Raw genomic sequence first — 20343 nt, forward strand, 5'->3', positions numbered from 1 at the left:
TTCTCAGTCCAGATTTGGAGTAGCACTGACTTTTGTCCATCAAGCAGCCTTCCATTTCCTTCCTACATAGTGAAGAAAATCCAAACACTCTTTTAGAGTATAAATTATTCTGATCAGCATTTTCAGGTTAACCTAGATTAATATTTAGTTCAGCCTTCAAATAGCCTTTGGAAAAGTTTGGCATAAGTGGTTGGGGTTTTCTTAATCTTAGATTGTTTTCTATTTGTTAGAATTTCTTTAAATGTCATTAACTGAAAACACCTGAATATCTCTGCTATGAGTAACATTCACTTCCCAGCTTTGTTTTCTGAGGAAAATCCTTTTTCTCACCAGAGCTTGAAGAACAAGGCCACCATTTTCCATGGGTTTTAGACGGTCTGTGACCATAAGCTTTTTTCCTACTAGTGTGGTCAGTTCTCCAATCAGCTTATCCCACCACTTATTGATGCTGCCTCAGAGAATGAAAGGGAAACAAATGGATCAAAATCTGCCTAGAGGATCATCTGACTTTAAAAATACGGGTAAAGCCAAATGGATACTTTACAAATGTGAGCAAAGTATCTTATTGGAGAAAGCATCACTCCTATAGGTCTGGTATGACAGCAGCTAGAATAAAACCCAGGTCTGTGTGAACATGCAGAACATCTTGGTCAACAATTCACAACACATAAACACTTTGTTTTGAAAACAAAATTTAAAGAAACATTCTCCAATCTGCTGTTTCCAGGCAAGTTGCTATTTATTTACTTGTCACACCGGTTCAGTGGCACTCAGTGCTCTCTCCCTATGTTTATAAGGATTCTGAGACTTACACAAAATCATTTCCAATGACCAGTTTTGCATAATTCAGATACTATGAATATTTTATTTATTGTTAGCAGCCTCTTTATTGCAAGCAATATTTTTAATGAATCCAATATATGTTAAAAAAAAATCAGGATTAAACTTGGCTCTCTGTTCTGGGGTCATAAATCCAGATTAGCTTTCTTTTAAGCAGTAATTTTACTCAAGGTTTTGTGAATGGAATTTGACTTGGTGTCCATTGAAGAAAAATGTGGCAAAATATACATTCTTTTCTTGAAATCCTTGTGAAGAATAACCAATATGCTACTGAATCCTCTAATACAAAAAGTCAGTGAAATTTGTGGCTATGTTCTTGGTCTTATTCACATTATATATGTGTGTTAAAATGTGTTTTTAAATGACTAGCACTACATTTTAGAGTATGTCAAGATGCATCATATAAACAGATACAATTTACCATGACCTTGAGGCAACACGATGTGTACGTTGCATTACATTAGCTATCAAAGTATGTTCCTTATATAGTACAGTACCCACTGCAGACAGAGATTTGGGTTGTTAGGCATACTGTACAGAGGGAGACATATGCAAATAATCTCTCCAGATCTGTGACCACAGAAGTTGTATCTTTTTAAAGAGAATAAGAACAAGCAACAAGAAAAAATAATTGAATCCAAGTGGTTCTGCTCCACAGACAAGGTGAAATGTTTTCCTACACCGTGGAAACCTCTGCACCTCAGGAACCACATAACTGTGAGGGTGACCAAGCTGGGGAACAGGTAGCAGAGAGGTTTTGGAGTCTCTGTCCTTGAGATATTGAAAAACTTCCTGGATGTGGTCCTGAGGAACTGGCTGTAGGTGATCCTGCCTGACCAGGGGGCAGAGGTTCCTTCCAACCTCAGCCATTCTGTGACCCTGCAATACCCACAGCTCCCAACAGCAAACACTTTCTATAGCAATGCAGCACAGCACAGATGGGTGAGGAAAACCAGCCCTTCCCATGCTATTTTCTTCACTGCCTGTCCCAACGGCCTTTCCAGAGCATTTTGTGAGTTAATGGTGACCTTTACCCTCCCAAATTCCAATTCTCTGCTCTGCCACAGAGCTCTACCCCAAGACCTGAATGGGAGATGTGTCATCTTGCCTTTGTGTTTTCCCAAATGTGTTATTCCTGGCACAACCAGCTTGTTTCCCCAGGAGCAGGGGACGTGCACAAGTTGAGCTACCATCTCTCTTCCATGCCATGCTCACTCAGAGCATGAGCCAGAGGAGCAGCTGCTCCCATGGATCGAGGCCCTGAATCTCCTGGCTGTGCCACATTTGTGCAAATCGACCTTCAGCAACCCACTTCAACCTTCTGTTCTTCCTCCCTCCCTTTCTTATTCTTCATACTGTTGTAATTTTGCAAGCTGCTTGGGTTAGGTATCATTCTCACTATCTGTGTCTGGTTTCTAGCCCAGACGTCAGCAGGGGTTGCTGCATGCTGCTGCAATATAAATGACTAATGATGATGATAAAAGGTGTGGGAGTTGGTTGCCTGGAGTGTTACCCTACTTTGACAACTTTGTTTTGAAACTAGCTTCTTCCTCAAATTATCTGCTATTTTATCTTATTACATCTAATATTTTACAAGTGGCAAGGGATTTTCGGCTGCCTCCATTTTGGAATGCTCATCCCAGGGTTTTGAAAGAGGCTTTGAAATTTTCAGAGTTTGGATGGTGTTGCTGTGATATTGCCAATAGCCTTCAGCGTGAGTTGCAGGGTATTGGAACCTTTAAAAGTCTGCTGCAACTGCGTCCTAAAAGAGACATTCAGTAGGGAAGTGCTCTATTTTTAAATTTGGGCTGATACAGGTAATAATTACACACGAAACAGTATGTGAAAAGAACATTATCAAGGTTGCACAGCTCAGCACTTGAAGCTAAGAAATGCTGTAAGCAAAATTGTCTCTACTCCATTAATTTGCCACCTTGCACAGGTGCATCAGTCACAAACTATTTTTGCGCAGATCTGAGTCTCACTTGGTGTGCATAATAAATGTCTCCGTTTGAGAGTTCAATACTTGATTTTCTTTTCAAGGCATAGTTCAGACTCTGCTGTGAAGGCAAAATTATTTCCTGCTGGGACATTCCAGGGTGTTCCACCGTGCAGGTCCTTGCCATGTGCGAACACTGACTAATTTCCATTTCTAGCACCTTAGCAGCAATTCTGAGTATCATTGCTCCCTAGTACAGCTGGTAACCAAAGGCAAAAATAAGAGCAAGATTGCAAATATCCATAATTGTGGGTGCCTAATGTACATTTTTCAGAGGACCTGGCAGCACATCCTGCAGCTCCTTTTACCTTTCCCTACACTACTGTCCAGTAGTTGCCACTTTCAGATATTCCAAGCCCCCAGGCCCAGGGCAGGCTCCCAGAAACACAGACCAGGAGAACACATTTGAAAAGCACTGTGTGAGCAACTTGTCCTGTTCCTCAGAGCAGCGCCTCAGACTTGCAGACAAAAGACTGCTGTTCCTCTTCTCAGATTCTCCTGACACCTTTAAATTCTGACAAAAAAAATTCAAAAAATATTTGAAACATTCTACAATAGAAAGCTTGTTTTCCTCCTCTTCTATGGCAAATGCATGGTGCTCTGACTGAAGCTGGAACTTAGTGCTTTCTAACACCTACCTGCTAATGCTGGAACAGATGGAGGCTGAATTCTTTCTGGATCACCTTTAATTATGGCATTTTTTGGGTGGTCTTTGTGAATTAATGACAAAAAACACCCAAAGAAAAGAAAAAAAAAATTTAAAGCAAAATTAAAACCTTCTGCTGTTCACATTTTCTCACTGAAAACTTTCAATGTCATTTCAACCTATTGGAGTGCTGCAAGGATGCACGAAGCTAGGAGAGTAATTAAACAGGAAAGAAATTACAAGAGAAGTAATTTCTTTCACAAAACGTGTCACTTAAAAATAAACATGTTTTCAGACACACAAAACCTTCTTCAGGTTTTATATCAAACCATCTCAGCCACAGCAAAATTGAAAATATGGTCCTTCCTTCAAAGTGAAGATATTTGAGTATTTCAGAGAAATGGTTGTCAGGTTTTTATATGGATAAAAAAAATGGTTTACAAGTATCATTCCTATAAACAGCAGAATTGGGTGACTTTTTGCCAAAAAACATTTTTCCTGAGGCAAATGGCTGATAGGTATAATTTCAAACCAAACAGTTATAATTTTAAAATTATTAAAAAACCCATTGATCACAACTTTCCTAAATCAGAAAGTGTCAGTTGGCTAGATTTAATTGTAGTATCCCTTTATGTAGCCATAGTTTATAATTAATTTTGGAATAAAGACACAGATAGAAGTAAAAGTGGAGATTTTAGGCTTTATAGATTGTTTTTTTACCTACATACTAAAAGATCTTTCCTAGAGAAACTCTCCTTCTATATCCCTCAGGCTTCTGCATGCTCTTCTGGTGCACATTTGTTTTGTAAGGAGGGGGTCACATCTGACCTAAAGGTAGCTTGATCCATTACAGGCCAAATTATCTCCTGGCCTTGGCTGAACTTGGAGATATTATATAGCAACAAATTAATATAAATTTATGTCACTTTCCCTTCTCTTAATATTTCTTAAATGTCTTTGAAGCAGCTCAGTTTCCATTCCAATATGCAGTGCTGAGGGCAGATCTTCAAATTGCTTATGACAGAGGTTATGTGCCTTCTGGCAGATAACGGAGACCTGTCTTTCTCCCAGACTTGGATATTGCATTTTTTCCTTGTACAGGGCTTCAATGTATTTTTGCTCCTAAAAGAGAAGCCTGGATATGCCCTTGAAATAGAAAACTAGGTCTGAAATTATATCATTACTTTAGCATCTCATTCTTTCTCAAAGCTTTTTCAGCTAATACTACTTTTATCTGGAAAAAAGTTACAAATTTGAGGACTTCTATAGGTTTTATTTATTTGTTAGTTTGTCTATTTATTTATTTTTTTTATATCTGAATTTTTCAGCATCCAGATGTGCTCATGATAGATTTTTATTGTTCTGGTTTGTTTACCTCAGGAAAGATGGGTAAAAGACTGGAAGAGAGAACTCTGGCTTCAAACTTCAATTTTTATCATAATTTCCACTGGTTGGTAGGGAGAAGTGTTAGTGCCTTTCCTTTCCTTTCCTTTCCTTTCCTTTCCTTTCCTTTCCTTTCCTTTCCTTTCCTTTCCTTTCCTTTCCTTTCCTTTCCTTTCCTTTCCTTTCCTTTCCTTTCCTTTCCTTTCCTTTCCTTTCCTTTCCTTTCCTTTCCTTTCCTTTCCTTTCCTTTCCTTTCCTTTCCTTTCCTTTCCTTTCCTTTCCTTTCCTTTCCTTTCCTTTCCTTTCCTTTCTTTGAATGAAAAGTGTCCTTTCTGCCAACCTTGATATGTGTAAATGACAAAAATCTTTGGAGTAAGGACAGCACATCTTCAGCTCACAGGCTGGACATTAATACCTGAAACCCCAAAAAGTTTTGCCATCTGCTGCTTAAAACTCCTTCATATCGATAGAAAAGCCAGAGAGAAAGGCAAGAAAAAGAACCAAAAGCATGGAATAGCCTCTGTACAAGGATACTATTAGAAGGACTGGGATTTGTCAGTCTTGCAAAAAGATGGCTACAGGGCTACTGTAGGAGACTTACAGCATTCTAGGTGGCCTGAAGAATAAAAGAAAATTTTACATTTTTTTCCAAATTGCCCAATGATGAGTGAAAAATAACAAGTGGATACTTTTTCAGAAGTCCCTTAATTATCTTTTGACCTCATTGCTAGAGGACACTACAGTGACAGGTTCACTGAAGAGGCTTGGTTGCAAAATATCAAAGAAAGAAAATAATATTGAGTACCAAAGTCAAAGAATAAGATGCTACAAAAAATAGTTGCATTCATGCATTAATTTAAATACTGACTACTCCTGGGATAGTTGTCCCTTGCTTTTTATTTCTTCAACCAATTTTTGTATTTATTAATCTTAAAGACTTACTTGTTGCCTGCTAAAATGAAAGGCAGCCCATGAACTCTGATTTCAGTGAATAGGAGAGAATATTTTCACTAACTTCCAAAAAACTAGGATTTAGTTTTCCTCTCTGTGAGCGACAAATAGAAGCAGAATTTGGGCCAACAGACTTTTTCTAATAAAACTGAGCAATATTTGCACAAGTATTACTGTGGAAATCTAAAGGTCTGAAAAGAAATAATGAGTATTTAAAAGGAGGTAAATGGCAAGTGTGTGCTTCAGTACCACTGAGAGTCAAATGTTTCTGCTTCTGAGATTTAGCACAGAGCAACCAGGCAAAGTGCTGTGTATCAGGAAAATGGGTTGTGAACACAAAATAGGCCAGTCTAAACCAAACAGAAGCACACTAAATTTTTACTGCTCTTTAGGTTGTACCAGTGTGGTGGTTTTGCACAAAAGATATTTAGTGAGGAAGGAAGGAGACATATAGAAATAATAATTTAAAAAAACAACTTAAGCTCAATTAAATTTAAGCTTAATTGTTGGTACTGCAAAGTGACTTCTTAAAAAGAAAATTTTTATTTTTTAAAAAATAATTTGAAAATATTTAAAAAAATATAATTTAAACATTATTCTGATTCTTATTATTTTTCTTTTAGTTTCTATTAATAAATGTTTTCTTTATACCCTTCAAAATTTAGGCCTATTTTGCCTTTCTCCTAATCCTATCTCACAACAAAAAATAAATAAATAACTCTAGTACGTACACTAACAATTTAGCCGACACTAAACCCACCACATAAATTAGTACATTAGCCAAAAAAACCTCAAATTAGAAAATGAAAACCATTGCACTAAATCAGCGTTTTCACCCAATTCAAACTAAAGCCACCACAAAGAGAAATTAATAACCTCTGGACTTGTTAAATTTGGACTTTTAATCATAAATGCTTCCTCCACTGGTGTTTTATATAGACTGTTAATTTTGACCTGTAACAATCCATTCTTCATAGTGCAACTCATACTGAAAAGGAAAGGACTGTGTGTTAAAGGGTAATTTGCTCTCCCTTTGGTCAGGTTGGTGACACAATGGAGGAGAGCAGGACTCATGAAGCCTTATGAGTCCTGATGTGGGAAGCCTTGCTGTAGGTGGAGGATCCAAAGGCTGTCAGTGAGGCTGGGGATGGCACTGTTTGCACAGCAGTAACAGCCTGGTGCTTAAGGACCATTATTCTGCTATGGATTATAGCTTTGTTTCTAAGATAAGGATATTTGTATGGAAAATATTTGATTTCTTTATAATAGAGCTTAGGTATCCTGAGCATATCACAGCTGTGAGTAGTCCCAAATAAATAAACGAGGAGAAGGAAGAACTGTAAAACTGGCTGCAGGTCCTCCCGAGTTCTAACCTGCCTGGGGGACAAAAACTGCTGCCAGAACAAACTGGATCAGGCCCAAGGTGGAGAGCAGGATGAGCCCTGTAATACATTACATATTTAAATTCTGCCCTCTCAGAGTAACCTCTTTGCTGCTGAGTGCTTCCCTGTATTCTAGAGAGGATCTCACATTGCTGAGACCTTTGGAAATATCCAGACTGTAGTGCTATAAATAGTAAGTATTTCCCACTGACTAAAACCTGCAGCATAGCAGCAGTCTGATGTGGGTTTATTTTCCTGCTTGAGGACTACATAAGTGCTTGTGTCCTCTCTCCGCTGAGACATCCCTTCGCTTTAGGCACTGGTCTCTCTGCTCACTGCTGGGGAGTGTTATTGAACCTGGCTCACATTCCTGTTCCTTCTGATCTTTGTTTTTCTAATGAAAGACCTCCCCATGGGCACCTTTTCTAGTTTCCCCTCTCCCTTCTCTTATGACAGGACTTTGCTTCTCTTGGGTGTACTTCTAGTGTTTATTAATTTCTCTCATTCTATTTTGATTCCTCCGCTATGCATACGTACTGTGCACTGCCTGTGCACACTGCTGTGTCTGGATGAGCTTTCAGTCAAGCTTCTTATAACCCCAGAGCCTCTCTTTGCCTTATCTTGCATTTACATGGTGCCTTTCAGTTCCCTGAAATCCAACTCTAAGAATAAATGCAAATGTGGTTCCTGGCACATACCAGTGCCTCTCTGAGCAGGATCTTGACTGATAGCTGACAGCATCCTGTGTTACTGGAGTTTAGGAGAGGACTGTCCAGTAAAAAACAGAACAAGGATCAAGAGCAGATACAAAGTCATCACAGAAGTGAGAATGTGACAATGTAATCCCTAGAAAAAGTACAGCAAATATGTGTGCCAAGCGTGCCTTCCTCCTGCACATCACAACCAGCAGCATTTAATGCCCTGCTCAGCATCTTGCTTGGGGACTGTCCAGAATTTAAGCCAAGCACCCAGCTTCCTAAGTCTGCCCTTGGAGAAAAAGGAGAGGTTAGAAGTACTTATTAGGAGGAAAGGAACAAAATTGCATTTAGCTGTGATGTTCAAGAGAGGTTAAATCCTCGAGGAGCCTCCCCTCCTTGTTTGGCAATTCGAGCACTTGTTTGTGAGATAAGGGAAGGTGTCAGTTCCAGCAGCATCTGAACTCACACTCCACTTTGTATGATTTCTGTGCCCTCTTCAGTCTGCTAATCAAAACAAGTTTCCACTGCGTGTTTCTTATCCCCAGAGGGTGGAACTATCCTCAGAAAATTAAAGCTCTCTTATCTCTTAATGTGTCATCACAACTAATAGCCTGGGGACTGTAAACAAGTTTAAATATCAAAACAATTTGGCTGGTGATTGTCTGTGATTATGGATTAAGAATACAAAATTTGTGCTCACTGATATTCAAGGTAGATTGAAAACAAGGACCCATATCCTCCACTGATGTAAATGGAGGTGGCTGAGCTGAACTGGGGGAGGAAGACTGCTTTGTACCAGCTGAGCATCTGACCCTGGGAGGTTTTCAGAAGTTCCCGTTCTTGTTTTCCAAGGTGCCAGATAATACATGACAGCACAGGGCTGATCAGGAGGAGCACAGAGGGCCCTAGGGGGAGCCTGGATGATCCTGCCCTTCTCTGAGTTCCCAGGAGCTCAGACTCTGCTGGCTGAGCCCTCCACCCGCAGCCTCTTTGGGGAGCTCATAAATAATGACTTCGAGGAGAAATGATTTAATATTACAAAACTTTTTCAAGATCAAGTCAAGGTGCCAGCATATTCAAAAACTGTCAGATATGTCAGGGCAGGTGCTTTGTGAGGGATGTGCTTTGTATTTTTGATGTGACAAACATACTGCAGTAAATTCTCAAACATGAACTTGCTACTGCCTTTTCCAAAGCCCTGCCATCAAGTCATCACCTTTAGATCAGTCACACTGACTAAAGAGATGCAAAAAGGTATTTTGCTAGAAATGCTTTTCCTGGTTCATTGGACCGTTTGCAATGGCTGTGATGTGCAGCATGTTCCCCAGATTTGGGGACATGGTAGTGCATATATTTCATAGCACAGCTGGATTTAAAACTTTTCATGTTAGTGTGTTCCTCTTTCAGAAATATTTGTGAGGCCACATTTTTTTATGGACCATTTTCTGCTGTAGGCTGAATAACCTATTCTTCAAAGAATACCACAGATGAAAAACTGAGGCAGAGAGAGAATAAGTGGATTTCATTCAGATATATATGAAGTCAGCAGAAGTGCAAGGAGATGAATAGTGCAAGGAGTGTCCTAACCACTGAACTGTCCTTGTCTCCCATATGCAGTGGAAAATACACAGAATATTTATCTTTTAATAGATAGCTTTTTGGAATACATATCTTTTCAAAGACTGATGTTAGGTTAATGATGAATCTTACAAAATGAAGTAGGAAAGACATTAATTTTGATGTGGCAGGAAAGTGCTTTCCTAATGAGGTAGTAATTAAATAAGAAGGATAGTTATTAGAAGAAATAGTAAATTTAGAATTCTCTAGCCCTCCTATCTCAGCAGTTCTAGCAGTGGTTCTGGGTAAGGAAAAGGAATGTTTCTGTCAAGCATGAAGTGCCATCAGAAAAATATAAAAGGAAAAATGTGTCATAAGAATCATAAAAATATTTTAAAATGTCAAATAAATAAAATCAATTTCTAGAAGAGAATAATAAAGAATGAGAAAAGGTACCTAGAAAGCCAGATGACTTTTCGATTTTCTTAGTTGGGGTAATTATACTAAAACTGACAGCAAGTATTTCCCCAGTAGCAAAAAACACCCACAAACCCCAGCCACCAAAAATACCACTCTGAGCATGAGATGTGTGAAGGTTAAAGGCTTGAGTCTGCCATTAGGAGAGTGCTACTCTTCTCCCAAGGTCAGTCCTTACCTATTGAGAAGTAATTTTGATTCTGGTCTCCTCACTGTACAAAGTCAATGCTTACCTTGATTTCAACAGTGCTATATTTGGCAAAGTACTAATATAATTGTATTTGGTCCCAGTCATGTCCTGTTTGAATGTTAAACTCTTAACACCAAGCCATTGTGTGCTCCCTCCTGTAGCTTAGCTGATTTATAAAACAGTGAGCAGACCCACTGGAGCAATCCCTCCAGAGAAACTTGTGCTGCCAGTGCCCACACTACATGTGTTTTGGGGGTTTAATTCACACCAGTTTTTGTCTGGATCCCTACTGCCATGGGCTGAAAGCACTTTTTTGGGTGTAGTTTCATCCAGAAAAGATGCAGTTTTTGCAGTTGCAGGATTCACCATAGTATGAGCCAAATACAGCACATAGGCACATAGACCTCCAAAAAATCACACTGTGCATCAGCCCTTGTGTAAACTCTCAGCTGCTGATACCCCCTTGTTGTTCATCATGTTCCAGCCACCAGCTTCTCTGTGCATATTTCTTTGCACTACACTGAGGACTTCTCCCGCAGTTAAGGCCCCTTAGTGGGACAGAAATAACCTGGAAGTCTGATTCACGTCACCTGAATTAAAACCACCCACTGTCTCCTTGCTAATAAGTACAACTTGCAAAGAGGAAAAATGTGATTGCTCAGCCTCAGATCAGAGATTGTGCAGCCCAAGGACCTCTGCCTTTCTCATTAGCCAGTAATGCCTGGAAGAGACTTTAATAATAAGGCAAAGGTGTGGTGGTACTTCTCCAGAATAATTTCTTAGCTTACAAAAAATTCATAACTCGAGGATTTGCTAAGCCAGAGGCTTTGTCTTTATATCTAATAGCCTTTGATATGTCTCCTTTGTTTGTGAATTATTTAGCTACTTTTGAGATTGATGTTAATTTTAGGATCTAGCGTTCTGCAGGAGAGAATTTGATATTGGCTTCATGCTGTACCGTTTATTTAGAAAAGAATAAGGATGTTAATAACAGGAGATCAGATGCTGTCAGAGCCCCCATGCTACCTCTCTTCACACTAATCCTGGAATCAGTATTTTCTAGTGCATGTGGTACAGGGTCACTGTATCAAAGTTTAAAGTGGCAGTGGCTGCAGAGCAAAGTCACCCCAGCTGGGGCTCTGCACCACTCTCTGTGGGTTTTTTAGTGTGAATGGGGAACTCTCCCCAAACCACAGGAAGCAGAGTCAAACTGTACCTTCTCTGGCTGTTTTCAAGCCAGAAAAGCTTGACCCACAAGATGCTTGGGTATGATCATATTTCTATGGGAACCAGAGTGCTGAATCAAAAGTGTTCAGCTCTTGTGGGACCCAGCCAGAAAGAACTTCACTCTCCCCTCAAATCCTTGCATTCCAGGCCTGGGATTTTATCAGGCTATATTTGTAATCCTACTTGATTTCTTAAATAAACAGTGAAATGCAAACAGTTGGCCAGAGAGAAAACCTTCCAGTTACTGAAGGGGAAAAGAACACAATATCCAAATGACTCATGGCTCTGTGGGTGAAGTAATGGCTGCATGTCACAGCCTGGGATGTGGGTTTGTGGTCTGATGCCACATGGAGTGGATGCACTTAGGTTGTGACGTTAGTGTAAATGGCTTGGTAGGAAATCTCCTGTGATTTCCCAGAGACAAGTTGCTTGTTAAGATACCACTGACTGCTCAGTGGAAGCTAACAAGATAGGGAGGACACACACCAGGAGCAGCCAAACCCTCCTCTGGACACCAGCTGGGGCAAATACCACAAAACCCTTCAGCTGCTAGAAGTGATAGGTCCTGGAGGAAGAGTTGGAGATAGCTGTGGCTAAAGGAAATCTGGAGACAGATTTTCTGAGGGCTGGAAGGGAATCTGGAGAGGGACAGCAGGAGCCATATCCCTATGCCTGTGAAGTTTTGCTTTCCCGGGGCGTGTTATCCAAAGACCTTCTGGATGATGATGCTCTGATGTTTGATGCCCTTCTCCTTTGTGCCCCCTGCTCCTGCTGACTTCTGTCTGCTGTGGGTGCTTTCAGGTTTCTGACTCCCTTGTTACTTTTCCCTCTGACCCACAGGTTACAGTAAGACAAAACACATAAATGCTAATGCAAGTGTAAGTACAAAGACCTCTGCAGAGCCCAACTTTTGCCTTACTTTCCACTAATCACTTGTACCTGCTAGGAATCAAACACTTCTAGGAAGTTGCCAGCAGTTACTCTCTGTCCTATGTACGAACAACTTGCAGATGTGACAAAAATGCAGGTTGTTTTGTCTGGATCCTCAGCTCTTCCTCTCAGTCTCCATTGCAGGATTTCCTTCCCTCTCCCAGTCCTTTCTATCCTTTCAGTGCTCTGGCTGCTGCTCTGTGACTGTGCTCTGTGAGTTAGTGGAGGGAGGAATGAGGGTGCACTAAAGGACCAAATCAAATCCCTCTGGTTTTTTTTCCTACATGCTACCACTGCTTTCTGCTGCAGAAATACGATGGGATATGGTTTGTGGCTTGGAAGACAGCAGCAGGGCTTTGCCTGAATCCAGATCTTGGCAGATCAGTTGGCTTTGGGAGACCAGCCAACCTTTTTCAGCTTTCTGGGACACTCTGGTTTGCCCATGTGATTAAAATTTGCAGTGTTAGATAAACAGAGATAAGAATTTATCCATTTCTAATTTGAACAATCAGATGTTTATCCATGGTGGGAAGACCAAGGGAGCTTCTTTGTTTGCAGCTTCAGCTGTGCTGGGAGTCAGGGCTCGTCCCATATTTGAAGAATCTTCTTTTTTTAGGCTGGGGCTGTTGCTTGGGAAATGGCTGTATTCTCCCTGCAGGCAGATCGATACATTTCAGCTCACTGCACTGCAAGTAACTTTTCATCGTACATTAAGAACGAGGAAAATAAAAGCCAAGATGGATGTTATTTTGGTTTTGCTTTTATTTTGAATTATTTATTAAGAAGTCACTGCTGTCTTCCTTCTCATCGGGAGACAAAATGCCTCTCTCTTTAATGATTTTTTCCTAGTAAAAAAAGAAGCAAGGTCTTCCCAGTTTTATTTCCCTCTCTCACTTCTTGGTACTGAAGTGTAAATACGGGGTCTCCACAGCATGGTAAGATGATGTCCTGCAGTCCCAGTCCAGACAAAATCCCCACTGATGCTGGAGGAGTCACACCTCATGGTACATTTCTGTCCAGTTTTATAATGACATAGCAGCTGAGTTACGTGTGCTAGTTATGTGTGCTGGCATGTAAGCAGAGGGTTATAAGTAAACCACAGAATAGCTGAACTATAATTTTAATTATTTACTAAATAGCTAACAGAAATACTAATCCTTTTCCAAGGGAATTCTTAATAAAATGTGTTATGGGGCAAAAATTCTGCCATCAGCTCTACTATTAATATGAGTTTCTGTACTCCAACTAATAATCGATTTTGATGTATTTGTTCCTAAATCTAGGTTATTCTGAAGGGGAGGATAAAGAAACTGGCCACCAAGATGGTAATCACTAGTGGAAATGAAGAAGATAAAGGCAGTCAAGAAAAGGAAAGTAAAGAAGAAACCATCTTGGCAATGCTTGGAATTATTGGGACAATTCTGAACCTCATTGTGATCATTTTTGTGTATATTTATACAACGTTGTAAACTAGAAGGCATGCAAATAGACCAGATAAAACGGCCATTAAGAGTGACAACAAACATTGCTGACTATTGACAAGTTCTTTAATCAGAATTGACTCTGTATTATATTAACACATCATAAAAGCACTGCCTGAAGGCAGCGAAGACTGAAGCACAATTAATTTAACAAGACTTTTTCACACAGTAATAAGCTTAACTCTTCTTTTCTGCCCTCTCCTTTTTGGTTTGGTTTTCAGTTTGGGGGAGAATGACTGCAATTATATAAGTTGTACCTTTGAAGAAATTCACCAGGGATATGTTGTTTTAATACAATAAAGAAAAAAAAAAAAAGGAAAATTTAAAAAAAAGGGGAAAAAAAATGAAAATAAAAAAACTGTACATAGAAATGTATGCTGTATACCCGCAAAGATTGAACTCAAAGATAGCTTCATAGCCCAGATCACGTGTCTGTTAGGTCAAATGGTTTTTTCTCTTGGTTCTTACTTTTACTTACATTGAATCTGACAAGCTTTTTATTTAGAATGAACATATGGTGCAATCATGAAAAAAAAAACAATTCCATTGAACAAGGTCTGCCTAAACCTGATAAAATGTTGGGCGAAATACATTACATGGTTATTTTTCCTTTCTCATTTGCTTAACATCTGTGTCTGTTCATACCAATGTTTATAAATATATATTTTTAATAAATGTGCTATATTTTTAGCATGAACCAAATATTTGGAGACACTTGTATTCATGCAGCTAAATTTTGTTTGATGAAGTGCCCCTTTTGACAATGGATGTTCTCTTTCTCAGCAATTATACAGCAGTCTTGTTTGCAGCCCTCTCACTGAGGTCTGAAGCAAGCTCACATCGTGCTCACATGCATGACTTGAAGTTGGAATGTCAGCTGAAAAGCATTGCTGCTTAATATGGGAAATAGCAAAACATTGTAAGGTGACCTTTGGAGACTGGTTGCAGAAAGAAGGCTCTATTTATAGTTAAAAAAAGAAAAAGCCAATGAAATGAATACTGAGGCATCTCACAAAATATTGCAAAATTCATAGAATTTATGGCTTTCAGAAGCTGGTCACGCTCTCTAAGTACTTGTGCTGAGAGGAGTGAGTGGAGGTTTATATAGTTGAAAAGAGAAATTTATAGAGCCTATAGTGAGGGGCTTAAGTGAAAACCAGATTGTAAATACAGAGTGTATTTTAAATGTAAGGATCATTAACTCTTTCCGCTTCTCTGACATGTGCTTTAACTGAGTTGGTGCAGTGAAATTCTCTGACTTGTGTTTTTGACAGGAATGTACAATGATGATAATCACTATTTTTCTTCAGAGTTCACTACCTACAAATATATGAAGCATTAAAAATATGAGACCTCAATTCTGCCTCAAGCTGCCTAAGTACATTGCCCACTAACTCTGATATATCCTCTTAAAAAATAGGTCAATTAATTGTTTACTGTCTTGTGGTTTGGACTGCATCCTGAGATGCACGAAGGATGATTGGTATTGAAGTCAGCTAGAGCTGTGAAAATTTTGACTCTAGGATCTCATTAATTTTAGTGATCAGACCTGTCCCTCTGGAATCAATAATGAGTTTTTCACCATTTTCCAGGGTTTAGGAATAACCTCAAAAATCAGAATTTCAGTGCAGGATATAAAACAAAGCCTGGAAAATCTTGAGGGGCACCTCTTATAAACAGAGGTGTTTAGTCTCTTATGGTATCATACAGTCAATAACAAAACCATTAAGAGTTGAAAAAAGGTCAGTAAAGAAATTACAGTGAAATCCAATATGAAGACTGAAGGAAAGCAGAGCAAAAATAATTTCATGTTAATGAAAACATGACAGGGTGAGAGAGGTGAGAAAACGAGCAGAGATTTAAAGTAGAGAACAGCACAGAAAGCCAGTGCCAGCATGGCTGAGGAAACATTTGTGTTCTTCCAGCCACAGTGCTGGTAGAGCTGCAGGTCTCAGAGAGGACAAGAAACAGTAATGGCACAGGACAGTGTAGCTCAGTGAAGGTGATCTTGTTTTTCAATTTATAGTTGTCTATTAATAATTCTAAGGAATCAGCAAACTCTACTTTTTGATCATCCTGATGGCTAAAATATATTTTACTCTACTAGGCATTTTTAACTCTGTTTAAACTACTGCTGCTCACAGGCTGTGGTTTTGAGCACCTGCAATGCTCCAGGCACCAGTTTAACTTCAGCCAGCCCCTTGCCTGCCAGGATCTTCTCTGCAGAGATCTCTCTCGAACTTCTTTTCCAGCAAACACCACAGCAATCTGCCTGAGGCTCATGCTCATCTTCTAGAGGGGCAGCCTCTGAGTCAAAAGATGAAGTCTCATGCCAGATACTTCGTTGCCTCTCTCTGCATCAAATGCTAACACCTGTCCTCTTCTTGTGGGTGTGAAGATGCTTAATGAATCAAATTTCATGAGGGGTTCTACTATTATTACAAATTAAAATTACAAATTAAAGCTCTGCATTGGAAGACAGCATAGGACACCTCATCCACTAAAGGAAAGTAGAAACTTGCTGCTCAGCACAGATGCACTTATTCAGACATGGGCGAGCACCCTACAACAAGACAGGTATGGAAAACAGCCCAAATAAGCTGAAATAGTGGATCAAGAGCCTAAGGAGTCCATGCTTTCTCTGCTGTACTTTGCCTATTAGTTTTGATGTAGACAGTGTGTCCAGGTACACTATCACCCCACACCAGCAGCAGCTGTATGCAATGTGCTTTGCCACAGGACTTTTATTCCTCTGAAAGAGGAAGAAAGGTTTATCCCTTTCCATGAAAAGTTTTACATTTAATATTTTAAATGTACAGGTTTCTGTTCTCCAATAGCTCTAGAATTATCCCGGGGCAATTTCTTCTTAAGTAGATTCATTAAGTATTCATTTAAATAAAAATGAAGAGTTTCCTTCGAGGGCAATTTCTTTACCTTATATTTGATATTCATGAACACTGATGGGGAAAAGTATGTTTTCAAGAATGACAGTGGAAGAGGAATATTTTATACAAGGATCTGAAGGTGTGCCTACCCAGGCAGTTGTGGGCAGGTCTGCTCTTGGCTCATTGAGAGCTGGAGCCAAATTACCCCCATGCTTTTTTTATGTGAGCAGTTTTCAGCATGCACCTATAAGAAATACTCAGCTAGGTAATATATATGTCATGGATACCTTATAGTCAGTAACTGCTCAATAAACTGTTGAATAAAACTTCTCATTACAAGAGTTCAATGGTAAATCTGCTTTGGCAAGGAAAAATCCAACAGTCTCATTTTTGGCTTGACTTGTATGTAATGCAAACAGTTTCCAAAGTAAATTTTAAAAAATAAAGTATTAGCCCATTAGTGACAGGAACTTTCATCTTTGCATTAGAGTAGAAGGAAATTAATATCCAACATCATAATAAAATATTAAAGCATCACCTTTTGCTTCAGGCAGCTAAGAATACGATTATATATCCTATGTAGTTTGATGGTCTGTGTCATGGCAATGAGGAATATTTTCATGAGGTGACAGAAAGATGACACTGTCCCCATTAGTATCTGTTGTGTTGGCTGTGGATACAGAAGACTTCCAAGAAGGAAGAAGATAAAACTATTTATTATGCACACAACAGGATCACGAGAAAGAAAACAGGTTACTGCCCTCCAACCTAATTCCTACAACTGCATTGAAAACTCAACATCTCAGGAACCACATCTTTATACAGGAATGTATCACCCTGTGTGTTGGCTGTCAGGGCAGTCCTTTCAGTCATTTACCTTCTGCACCTGCACCTCTGCAGCAGTGTGTGGCTCATTGTGCCTGGGGAGAGTCTGAACACAAACCCAGCCCGGCAGCCTCTGGAAGCAGTTGTTTTGTTTTACTGTGGTGTAGCAATCTACTATGGGCCTGAATTTTATTATTTTAAGGACAGTCAGTAATCATCATCATGTCTGGTAATCTAGGGAATACTTTACTGTGTGAATTCCCAGACAAATCCCACCACTGGCCTACAGGTAAAATTTTGATTCAGTAGGCATCAAAATACAAAAGAAATCTTCAGTTACATCACAACCAAACTTCAGTATGAAGCATTGCTTAAGTCCATGTGTCTTATATTTCCATTTAACCTATTCGCTGGAGCTCACCCCAAATGCTCCGAGATCTCATCTGTGTCAAGAGGTCTCATCTCTTCTGACTCAGAATTACCATTTCTGCGTGAATTATGGCATATGCAGAGAACTTGGCCCATAGAGGGAAAGGATAAAAATTAACTGAATTAAAACTCCAGGGATGCAGCACTGCAGAATTTACTAATTAGTTTGAGGTCTAGCTGCAGTACTTTGTTTCTGGATAGGCAATATTTTGGAGAAAAGATATTACTGTTGCTTGGAAAGCTTCTGGAAGAAATACATCTGATTGAAAGAAAGAACCTCATTGAAAATATTTCAGCAGCAGTCTTCCAGAGAAAACACTGACCAGGACTCTGCATGGCTTGCTTCCCAGGAGAACTGTTTGGCAGCCCAGGAACACAGTGCATATATACATAAGCACCTCTTGTTTACTGAGAGGCTTTGTCTTCTTTGGAACAGAATGCACAAATTTACAAAGACTTACAAATTTATAAAATAGCACATTATGAAACATCATCAACAAAAAAAATATCTGTTTACCTTTATTTCCAGCAGATACACTACAGACACCTGCAGAACCTGCACACCGCTTCCATGCCTGGCTGTGTGCTTTGGAGGCTCATCCCAGAAGGTCTTATAAACTCATTGTAGCTTTCTTTCCCCACCACTGATGCAAGAGAAACAAAACCTATTCAGTGTGAAAACCTCCACACCAGACTGAAATCCCACATGCTTCCATATGCATTTATCTGTATATGAACCATCTGCTATCCAATAAGACTTTCCTTGTCTCAGGCATTAGGTTGCTTATCTGCATTTCACCTGGGGGCTCAGACTGTGAAAGGCAATTTGTAGAGCTGAAAGCACCCAACTGTTTCCAATGATCCAACTTGACATAATGGAGCTGTCACCTGGAGAGTGCCTGTCCAGGGCATGGCACACCACACCATCCTCCTTGTGTGGTGTCTCACAGACACAGCCTCCCTGGCACCCAGGAGGTGGGGCTGGGCTGTAACCAGCCCACTCAGTCAAAAAAGTGTGCAAGAAAAAGTGTTCTGTGCAAAAGCCTTGGATCCCAAGTCAAGCTGTGTAGAGTGAAAGGACATCCTGCTTTGTCCATGGAAAGGCACTTGGCTATGCCCACTGGGATCCCTTCTTCTGCAACCAGCCCCAGTTCAGCTCAAGGTGACCCATGCACCACCCTGAGTGTCTTGTGACAGCTGCAGAACTTCCTTCCCTCTTAGGGAAGTAAACAGCTCTGGACTTTCTAATCTAGAATAGGGAACCATGTCACCCTTGTATGGCAGAAATAGCAGCAGGAGCATCCATTTCTGGCTGACAATGACAAGGCCACCTGCCTAGGGTGCTGATGGAAACCCTTTTGCCACCCATCATTCCTCATAGTGTGTGAAATGCAAGTTAATTACCTGGACTCCAGGTTCTTCTCCACAGACTCAGTCACCATTTAGACTGAGGCAGACTTCTTTTACAATGCTGAGACTTTGTTAAACACAAATGGCTCCTGAAGCCAAGTCTTCAGGAATGTATTAAACGTTGTGATACCTTAATCTGGCCTTGATATTGTGAAGGTGTCACCATAACAATTCTTGGGCGTTATCACTCTCTGCCAACAAGGTGTTAAGGGACAGGCATTAGCAAGGGACACCACCCGGGGCAGCCAGAGGTAATGCACTGTGGATGCTTTCCCCAACTCTTACCTGCTTGAGGAGCAGTGGTATTATGGTGGATTGATAGAGGGTAAATGTAATAAAATACTTGTGTAGCAGGGCATGATTTCTCACCTTTATTTCCTGCAAACTTAATGGGAAAGGCTTTATAAAGTTCTGGCTTTGTCATTTTAAAATATGGATTAAAATTTACTATATATGTTTTCAAATTTTAATGTGCTGCTTATTTTTCCCCCCTTACCAAACAATTCAATTTTAGTTTTGCAGATGCTATTCTTTTTTCTGTAATAATGATGGTTAATGCAAAAGCATTGGTACTGGATGCAAAAGAAAAGAATGAAGATTATATTGTCAGTGTTGTATTATTCCGTTCTTGTGAGCAGGAAAAGATAGTCAGTGGTTTTCTTTGCATCCATTGCACATAGTTAGCAGTATTTTTATGATTTGAAACCACTATTTCTAGAATTCTGTGGGACAAAGTTCCATCATTTAGAGCAGTGCATATCTGAACAAATGTCAGCAAACTGAGAAGTATATGAAATGTTTGCATTAGCTAAAAGAAAGCCATGTCAGGCATATACATTTTGAGCAGATTCAAACTCGAAATGAGACTGCACAACTATCATTCTTATACTCCTGCTGACATTGTATAATACACACCAGGACATAATTTAGAAGCTCACTCTGCTAAGACTGTTCATATACATAACTCAGATTAAAGGGCTAAGTTCCTTTACAGTTAATATGCATATGAATATGTATTTGCAGGTTTGGGGCA

The 20343-nt window shown here is 39.7% G+C and overlaps 1 protein-coding gene across 3 annotated transcripts in view; it reads left to right on the forward strand.

Moving 5' to 3' along the window:
* The window catches only part of TUNAR (transmembrane neural differentiation associated intracellular calcium regulator), a 154754-nt gene extending 140291 nt beyond the window's left edge, over positions 1-14463 (forward strand). For all 3 annotated transcript variants that reach the window (XM_088166189.1, XM_088166188.1, XM_088166190.1), the window contains one exon: positions 13564-14463. In XM_088166189.1, the coding sequence (XP_088022315.1) occupies positions 13564-13749 (186 nt within the window). In that variant the 3' untranslated portion in view covers positions 13750-14463. The remainder of the gene's footprint in view (positions 1-13563) is intronic.
* Positions 14464-20343: the final 5880 nt, after the last annotated feature.

Source organism: Sturnus vulgaris, chromosome 6, assembly GCF_052056855.1.
Source record: "Sturnus vulgaris isolate bStuVul1 chromosome 6, bStuVul1.hap1, whole genome shotgun sequence".
Taxonomy (NCBI): Eukaryota; Metazoa; Chordata; class Aves; order Passeriformes; family Sturnidae; genus Sturnus; species Sturnus vulgaris.